Source organism: Hyposmocoma kahamanoa, unplaced genomic scaffold (genome assembly GCF_003589595.1).
Source record: "Hyposmocoma kahamanoa isolate Upper Pololo Valley unplaced genomic scaffold, ASM358959v1 98020, whole genome shotgun sequence".
NCBI classification, from domain to species: domain Eukaryota; kingdom Metazoa; phylum Arthropoda; class Insecta; order Lepidoptera; family Cosmopterigidae; genus Hyposmocoma; species Hyposmocoma kahamanoa.
In genome coordinates, this window is record NW_020655474.1 from 1 (window position 1) to 10,441 (window position 10,441).

Genomic DNA, 10,441 nt, shown 5'->3' on the forward strand with positions numbered 1-10,441 from the left:
CAGTGGGCGCAGCTGGGCTGGCCGCTGCCCGCGCCCGGCGACGAGCTGGCGGCCGAGCTGCGCGAGCCGGCGCCGCAGCCGCCCCCCCTCGCCGCTGCCCCTCACGCCGCGCCCGCGCGACGCCGGCGCCGGCGACGTCGTCGTCGTCGCCGTGGCCGAGCGCATCATCCAGCTCAAGGTGGGACCGAGCGGAGCGTTGCCTTCCTTTTGACGCTCTGCGACGACGACTGTCGAGAACGGCGAGTTTACTTTCATTCCTCGCATTGACGTTGATGACGTTAGTGTAAGAATGTCAATCTCTTTAAACTTATCTCTTATGGATACTCTGGGTTCCAGATTGTAAATTGAGCCGCACCGAACCGCACGTTTCTGCAGGACAAAGATTCTATTAATATCGACGGCATCGACCGTATCAAACTGTTAAAGTTGCAGAAATAAACTAATGTAACTGTGTCAACGTGTGAAAGTTTCCGTATTTTTTTTATCGCGTACACTGCAGAGCTGAGCCGTTTCGATAACTTATTTATTTGTGGACCCCAAAGGACAACTGTATCTACAACATTAAATTTTTCGCTTCTAACTATAATGTTTGTTTCCGTCTGTCTAACATTGGGTAATGTAAATTTCGCACAATTTGTTTTTTTTTCTCATTCAAAAGAAAGTTATACTACAAACCAATTTACTACTTTAGATATAGCATTGTTCACCTCGTCATAGCAACATTGGTGCCATTTAACTTTAAACAATAAAGAAGTATCATCAGCAAACAATACTATGCCACGTTACAAACCCTCCATGAGGCTAGGTAAGTCATTAATATAAACTAAAATAAAAAATGGACCTAGAATTGCACCTTGAGGGACGCCCATACTAATTGCAGACCCTGATGATTTCATACGTTGACATCGATTCACTGTACCCTCCCACTCAAATGTGATTTAAGAAGGTCCAGGTCACGGCCTGCCACTCCATAATGGCGAAGTTTCCTAACTAGAGTATCACGGTGCACAAAATCGAAAGCCTTGGAAAGGTCACAGAATAAACCAACAGCATCATGTAAGTCTTCCCACACATCAAATATATGTTTTATCAACTCCACACTAGCATCGGTTGTAGAGCGGCCCCGAGTGAATCCAAATTGTTTAGGAAACATTAAATTATAAATGCAAAAATTTGCACACATCTGATTTAGAATTGATTACATCTATTTGCCAAATTTTATTGAAACCGGTTACCAGAAAGTGCGCGAAACCGAATTCATCACCTACTTTGCCACCCTTAGAAGTGAAATATTTCCGTCAAATTCAAATGGGACCAATACTGAACCCTTTTTCCAACAAAAAAAGAATGATCAAAATCGGTTGACAAATGCTGGAATAATTACTTAACATACACAAAACAAAACAATCCAATTGAGAAGCTCCTCCTTTTTTAAAGTCGGTTAAAAAACGACAGCCATCTTTAGCATGAGAAAGAATTAAAAAAAGAAAACATGAAATTGTTATAAAAAAGTCATAGCGATCTATTACGTTACGAAAGCTACAGCCTAAAGATTTAAAAAACGGAATATATTTTACTAAATTTAACAATAACGAGGACAAAACCTTTCTCCAAAACTACCGACCCATCTTGCTCCTGAGTCATGTATATAAGCTGTTCTCGATGATGACCACGAATCGTCTTACCCGAAAATTCGATTATTTTCAGCCACCGGAGTAGGCTAGATTTCGAAAAAGCTTCAGTACTATAGACCACGTACATACCTCGAGACAAATTATTCAGAAGACCGAAGAATATAACTAGGAACAAGAATCGGCTTTTTACGAAAAAGCCTTCGACACCATCGAGATCTGGGCTGTTCTGGACTCCTTGCGGAGATGTCAGATCGACTGCCGTTACATCGAGGTGTTGAGAAATCTTTAAGCTGTAGCTACGATGACCGTCCAAGTCCAAGGACAGAGCAGAATACCAATTCAACTGATCACCGATGGAGCAGACTTGTTTTGTAATGGCGACTACGTCAAGGAAAACGTAGTGTGGGACGACCTGCGGCAAGATAAACGGACGACCTGAGAAAGGTGGCCGGCACCGGCCGGATGCGGGCGGCACAAGACCGGGAAAATTGGCGTGCTCAAGGGGAGGCTTATGTCCAGCAGTGGAAACGCGTAAGCTGATCATGATGATGATGATAATGAAATTTAACAAGACAAAGGTTTGACAAAAATGATGAAATGAAAATATAATTCAAATAAAAACTAAAACGAGATGCGATTTTGGAACAAAGGTGTCTCGTTCTCGCGAACCGCGCTGGCGAAAAAAGAGGCGACAATTTGTGCATACCGTTGTCAGTCTGGTGCTACCGTAATAAAAATTGAATAACATAGAACTTAAAATAAAAAAAAACCAACACAAAACAATGAAAAATGTTAATAAAGTCGGCACGTGTCTACTGCTCGTGGAGACAAATGAGTGCGCCCAAACCGACTGTTTTGTTGTAAGCAGTTGGAGGAATTGAGTAGTCTGACAGCTGCTCTGGTTGCGGCATCACACCAAGGTCGTCATGTTGTTGTAGTGCCAGCGGATTTACACCTTTTTAAGTGGATTAGACTCGTGGAAGTAAAATTTATATTCATTGTATGTCTGAGATCTCTACATTAAGTGGGAAGAGCTGTTGATCTTTTAACAACTTAGCAGGTATACATCAAACTTACATAAACCATCTCGGTTAAAATCACTTTTTTTAGATTAGAGGTCAATCTGTCTGCTCCGGAGTTGCGATGCCACAGACAAAGACTTCAAGCTTATGACTCTCCTCTTTTAGTGTCTGAGTTTGTAAATATCCCCCCACGTTAAGTGTATAATCAATTCGTGGAACGTTCCAGGAGCAGGTATGCCTAACGCTGGAGGGCCAGCCCACGCCCTCCCTGCAGACGTGCCTCGCGGCCTGCGCGGCATGCTGCGCGCCCTCCAACGCGGCGTGTCGCCTGCCCGCCAGGAAGGCTCTCCTGCAGCTGAGCACGGAGCTCTGCATCGCCATCGGTAAGGGTCAATTTGTTTAACATTTTTTTTTATTTATTTCCTTAACAAAATAGTTTGTGTTGGAGAAAAAATACAATTACAATTAAAAACTTACATCAAATACAAAATAATAATAAGAGACCGAACATAATTTAATATATTATCGAGTCATTAAGGCAAAATGATGATAATAATAATACAATAATAAGAACAATGTCAAATTAGATACCCTTATCACGTTTAAATACATGAAATTAAATTAAAGTCAAAAGCCTCCAACAACAAATTCTTCAATGCAATAAAATGATTTACCCAACAAGAAATATTTCAAACTCTTTTTGAATTATATAGAATCCTGTGTTATTTTAAGTTCGGCAGGGAGACTATTAACCATTTTTGATGTTTGATATCTTGGATAGTCTAAGATATCAACAATATTTAACTTTGGTGTTATTACACCATGTATGTCCTTCCTCCTAGTAACAAACTTATTTTACTCGGTCTCCTTACTAAATTCTGACGAACTTTCTATCACGCCGGTCAACACCTCTGAAATATACAGACAAGGAACCGTTAATATAGATAGTTGTCTAAAGTAAGGTTTACACCACTCCCAGGGCGGAATTCTAACAATGGTTCTTATTGCTCTTTTCTGTAGGGCAAAGGCCTTTTTTACGTTATAGTCATAGCTATTACCACAAAACCTGATACTATATCTTAAATGTGACTCGACTATAGTATGATATACCATTTTTAAGTCAGCGACAGAGGCTTCATCTCGCAGGGATCGTAGAGCCGAGCAAGTTGAACTTATTTTATTTTCTAATTTACGAAGTTCTGCTTACCAATTTAAATAAGAGTCAATGTAGATACCCAAAAACTTTACAGCTTCTACCGTTGGTATATTTTTATTACTCATCATGATGTTCTTGCGTTCGTGGTTTCTAGGTGTTGTTCAGATCAATAAAACGAATGTCTTGCTCGTGTTAATGATGAGATTGTTATTTTTTAACAAAAGTCACATGTTGACTAGAGCTCATTAGCTTTGTGCTCGAGACTTACTAAATTTTCAGCTGTTATGATAGTGTTATGAAAACTACTAATTTCACATTTGGAAATTTGTCTTCAAAAAATGTAATTAAGTCATTGGTAAAAATAATAAACAGAATTGGACCCAATACAGAGCCCTGTGGTACGCCTCTTTTCATTTTAACTGCCCTTGACTTGCACTACACCAACTCCTCAGACTCAACACTGTTGACCGCTACAAACTGGTATCGGTTGCTAAGAAAAGACTGAAACATTTGCAATGTTTTACCCCGTACACCGTACACCATAGAGTTCAAATTTTTTCGCCAGAGCTACGTGATTTATTGTATCGAAAGCGGAACTCTGATCAAGAATAATCTCAGTACTAAAAAACCGACCTGAAAAGTTCGTGGAATTACATTTATTTGCCAAGTTATATTGAAATTGGTTACCGGAAAGTGCGCAAACCCGTATTCAACTCCTAGTTTGCCACTATACGGGACTTGACACAGGAGATAATAAAAATCGATGCTCACTGCTTAAGTATATTGAGAGAGAAAAAACGCCTTGAATTGAAGAATAGCAAAATCAACCATTAAAATAATTGCTCCTTATAATAAAATTTTGGCTCTATTTATAAAAATGAGTCTTCGTGCGTGAACATCCACCATTAGAGGTGGATGATTTTGTTTCAAATTAAATGTGACCACTAAGGAGGTACCATCTTCCCAACACAAAAAGAATCATCAAAACCGGGCCACAAATTTAATTTAATTTAGTTGCCGGAGTTATCGCGTAACATACATAAAAAAGATACAGTCGAATTGAGAACCTCCTCTTTTTTTGAAGTGGGTTAAAAAGACCAGAAACTTTCTTTATGTACACATATATTCTAAGCCCTCTGATGTGTTAAAAAACCGCAAATTACGACCAGCTTGAAGATAAACTGTTTTGTTAGAACCAATTTCTTATCCGTAGAAATGTTGTTATTGCATAATAATACTCACTATATTTATTGCATTCATATGGTACACACATGTCTTAAAATTACAATAATGCTACTCATATGAACCCTTTATTAGGGCTAACAATAAGAGCAGAGGTAGGCCTAGGTTTCAATTATTAATTAAAATTGTTATTTATCAAATAATAATATAAAATTAAAAAAATATGTCATGTAATAAGAAAGAAATACGTCATATTATCCACTTCAAAAACAGAATTATTTTACTTGAAAGTTTGAATTTAATTAAATTACAATAGCCATAACTTTATAGTATATAATTAACATTTATTTATTATTGAAATTTATTATAATATTATTATTTTTGTCATTAAAGTATTCATTTGAATAATAGCATAATAATAATGTAATAGCATTTATTAATTAGATATAATTTTAATTTATTTACAAACAGTGAATATTTTTTCTCGTTTTTAATAATGGGCGGGAGCTCGTTGAATATCCTCACCGACATCGAGTGGGGACTTGAGCTGTGTATGTGTAGCCGAGATCGTGGCAGAGGCAATCTATTGCATGGTCTAAAAGTATGTCGTTGGGGCAGGTCGTCAATGTTAGTATAAAAGTCAGGGTGTTGTATAATAAATTTACAAATTTCGAAAATATGTATAGAACACAAAGTCAAAATTTTAAATTGTTTAAAGCGTGGTCTGCAGCTATCAGTACTACTTAAATTACCAAGAATACGGATGCATCTTTTCTGAATTGTAAATATTTCTCGTGCGTGCACACTATTTCCCCAAAGGATAATTCCGTAACTTAGATGGGAATGAGTGTAAGCATAATAAACGGCCATTGCAGTTATTAGGTCGGTCGTTTTCTTTATCTCTCTCAGTGCGGTGAAACTAGACAACTTTTTCTTATTTTTTTTGTATGTGACATTTTCAATTCATATTTAAACCCAGCAAAGTGAAGCTATGTACTGTTTCTACAGGCGTGTTATTATATGTATATACTAAGTGTGGTGGAGTTTTTTGCGGTGAGTGAAATTGATCTTTGTTTTATTTAAATTTATATCCAAGTTATGGTCAGACATCCAGTTTATGACCTCAGTGAAAACTTGGTGAATTTTTGCATTCACGTTGTCGCCGGTAGCACATGATGTCAAAAGTGCAACATCGTCGGCAAACATGACATAATAACATCGAATTCGATTTTATTATTACATTCAAATTTCGACCATCTCTGAAAAACAAAACAATTTGATTTGACCTCAATTCTAATATCAGTCGAGATGAAGTTTTATTCGAAATGAAATGTCAATAGCAAACAATTTTTTTCAATTGTCCTAATATTGCTGTTCCACTTTATAACTTACTTTCTCCAAAATTCCCCCGCCCCGTTAACATAAACAACCTCTTAACTTTAGTGTTCTCCCCCCATATTGTTACTCTATGTAAATTTATCCACTTAAATAACATATATTTATAAATATTGTTTTGCTGTTTTGTTTTACATTCTCAACTGAGTACTCCCGTAGTCCAACTTACCAACACCGGTTAATGTCCTATTAGAGCTTAGCGAAAATTTTTTTTTTGTTTCGTTTTTTTTTTCTTTCAACTGTGACATTGGCAAAATCATCAGTTCTCATATTGATGGAGCCATAAAAATAAAAAGTGAAGTGAAGTGACAAATTTCACAAGTCACTTGATATTGAACGATATGATAATTGGGGCCGACTCTAGTTTGTCTATGAATTAAATAAAAACTAGAGTCGTGTAACATGCGTGAAAGTTTTTATTTGCCGCCATTCCGCCAGTCGCTACATGCGGTTCCTGAACACATATGACATATGAGAGCTTATAATTTGTGTATAGATAAAGCAGTGTATGTAACTGTACATAATTAGGCATTAAAACACTCGTGAGATGTCCTTGTGAAGCTCGCCTGCCGGCTCGTTTCATAAACCCTCATTCGTATTTTAATGCCTTTCATTATGTAACAGTCACATAAATTACTATTTTCTCATTTTGGGACACTACACTGTCGTCAATAAGTGTGTGCACCGCGTTCTTCGTACCTCTATTTCTTTGATAACCAAATTGTCCTTCGTTTAAAATATTATTCGTTTTCAAGATGATTAAGTAAACGAACCTTCATGAGCTTTTCAAGGATCTTCGCTAAAACTGGTAACAAAGACATAGGTCTGTAGTTCTGTAGATTTGTTTTTTTTACCTTTTTTATATATTGGAATTATTTTTGCTAAAAGTTGACAAATTATTTTTGTTGAAAAGTTGTTCTGGAAAAACCTCCTGATTGTAGCACTCATTGTAGAACATGGAGAGTGGTTCTGCCGGGATGTCCACATTATCTTGAATAACCGTAATAGGCATTTCATCATAGCCAGTTGATTTTTTTCTCTCCGTCTTCCTGAGAATCGTTCGTACCTCACACGGAGTAATTGGTGTCTAACTCATGCGTTTGTTAATTAAATGTAAGTTACTGGAAAGCAAGGAATTAACTTGACCAAGCTCAGACGAAACAGAAGCACTTCCAAAATTAAGTTGGCCTGGCATCTGGTCAGGTTATAACGCTTTATAAAGCCCAGTTTCCAAACAACGTATAGTTGTATAATTCTATACAAAGAAAAATCGACATGGACATTATACAGACTATAATGAATGAAAAATCAAAAAAAGAATCTTTTATGAAGGATGACATTTGTAGGGTTACCAGATTTCATAAAATTTTAAATAGTTGTAGTGTTGTCGATAGTTTTATCGATATATGGTATTCTGCGAGGTAGATCCACAGTCTCAAATTTAGTAATTTTTAATGAGTTTTTGACTTTTAATATGGACGAAGGTAACCAGATTGATGCTGTGTACACAGATTATAGTAAGGCATTCGATCGTATAGATCATAATCTTCTATTATCTAAATTATTAACTCTCGATATACATGGTGATTTGTTTAGATGGTTTACATCGTATGTTTTGTGTAGGTCTCAGTCTGTAGTACTCAATGGCTTTGCTTCTTCATGGGTAACTATTCCTTCTGGTGTTCCCCAAGGTTCGTTACTGGGACCCCTTTTATTTGTGATATTTTTTAATGATATCGGATCATGTTTTATAAATTTAAAGTTCTTATTATTTGCTGACGACATGAAAGTTTTTAAAGTTGTTAATAATACCTCAGACGCGATTCTTTTACAAGAAGATTTAGCAAGACTGGATATATGTTGTACAACTAATAAACTTGACTTAAATGTATCGAAATGTTATTATATAAATTTTACTAGAAAGCGAAATATTTTCAATTATATTTATAGCATTAAAAATTGTAATCTTGCTAGCAATGCCTTTGGATCTGATTTGGGTGTAATTCATGACAGTAAGTTATTGTTTGACCAGCATATTTCTTACATATATGACAAAGCTTACAAAGCTTTAGGATTCATCATTCGTACATCAGAACGGTTTAAAAATATGAAAACCCTGAAAATCCTTTACTGCACTTTTGTTCGTAGCCATCTTGAGTATGCATCCCAAATTTGGAATCCTAGCTATGATACTTACTCTAATAAAATTGAAAAATTACAGAAGAAATTTACTAGATTTTTAAATTACAAATTAAAATTGCCCCAATTGGAATATGTATATCGTTGTAGAAAACTTCATCTGTTACCTTTACACCTGCGAAGAAATATAGCCGATGCCTGTTTTTTGTTGAACATCGCTCAGAGTAAGATTGACTGTCCTGAGCTCCTTAGTAACATTTTACTCAAAGTTCCAGTTAGAGCATTTCGAAAGCATAATTTGCTCCATGTTCCGGTTGGTCGTACCAATTTTAGAGGTAATAGTTATCTGCCAAGATCATTAACATTATTTAACCAGCTCAATGATGACGGTCGCATAGACCTTTTCTGTAATAGCGTTATAAATGTAAAAGCTATTATGATTGATAACTTCTTATCAAATGACTTATAAGGCGATTGTTGTGTTTTCATAATTAGATGTATCATTGTAATTTTAAGCTTGTGTTATTGTAAGATTATTTTCTTAAGTTCAAATGTGGAAGCTTTTAATTGGCATCTGTTTGATCATACTTAAATCTATATTGTAAAAGTAGCTGTAAGCTCCCCAAATATAATAAAATAAAAATAAAATAAATAAAATATTACGACGTTCTAATGATTACTAGTTGCGTTATTGCCTTCTTTATTCTTATTTTGACAGTTGGCCTATTAGTATCGAGATCGACTTTTATTCACATACATTTTAACAAGAATAACCGGATTTTAGTAGCAGTAGAGCTCCTTGTGAAAGAGTTCATCCAGCGCAGTACTGCCACCTTACCTATTTCAGCCGCCAAGCAGTAATGTGAGTATTATTGCGTTCCGGTTTTGAAGGGTAAAGGGTGCTGGTGAAATTACAAGCATATGGAACTTGTCAACTTATGTCTCAGGGTAACGGACGCAGTGGCAGTGCCCCTCAGATCTTTGCGATTTAGACTGAGTAGCATTGTAACTGTTATGGACATGGGTGTAGCTTACCGTTAGGCGCACGATTTGTTCGTTATGTCACTTGATGTTATTAAAAAAAATGATGATCTGTATTGAATTAAATTGAAGAATAGGAAATGAAACTATTTTTCCGGATTTAAATCGCGTATATTTGTTTTTTCAAACAATTCGACGTTTCGGGCCCTTTACAGGCCCCATGGTCACAGTTGACTAGGGTGGTACAGTCATTAATCAGTTACGTCTAATATTAATGCCCGGTTGATAGTCGATAGAATATTAACGGACTGCAATACTTTTGCTCAATGAACTGTTAAATAACACTTCGTCTCCGAAAAATAATAATAATATAATAATAATAATAATAATAACGCACACACTCAACATAGCCCCGCACTAGGGAAACGGGAAGGGGTCGCGGGTGCCATGGACACACACATAGACAACCACAAATTACACCCAAACTCACGAGAGAAATAAATGTAGGTTATACAAATATTTCTCTCGGCCCGGGAATCGAACCTGGGACCTCTGCGTGGCAGTCCGGCATGGTAACCGTTCGGCCACGGAGGTAGTTATAATTATATTAGATAAAAAGACAGAATGCAGTGCTAAATGTGGTTTGACCTAAAATGTGTTTGCACGTCACCGTCCGCAGCGGCCGCGCGCCCCGCGGAGCTCACCGACGAACTCCTGTCTTCCTTCGAGGCCCTCTGGGAGGCGTGCTGCCCCGACCTCCGCGCCCTCCCGCCGCTGGCCGCCCCCTCGTCGCCGGCCCGCGACGCCGACGACAGGGCCGCCATCTCGGCCGAAAGGGAAGAGAGGGCGCCCACGCCGCAAAGCGACGACGAGGGCCCGCCCAGGCTGGCCCGCTTCGTGGTCGGCGCGGCGCCCCCGCCGGCGCCCGTGGA

At 37.6% G+C, this 10,441-nt stretch overlaps 1 protein-coding gene across 1 annotated transcript; it reads left to right on the forward strand.

Moving 5' to 3' along the window:
* Window positions 1-45: 45 nt before the first annotated feature.
* Window positions 46-10,409, forward strand: LOC113238740 (WW domain-binding protein 11-like; the record flags this gene model as incomplete). Its single annotated transcript, XM_026475577.1, has 3 exons — window positions 46-178; window positions 2,883-3,039; window positions 10,189-10,409. Coding segments are annotated over 3 exons (511 nt in total), but the record flags the coding sequence as incomplete, so codon positions are not given.
* Between the last annotated feature and the right edge of the window lie 32 nt (window positions 10,410-10,441).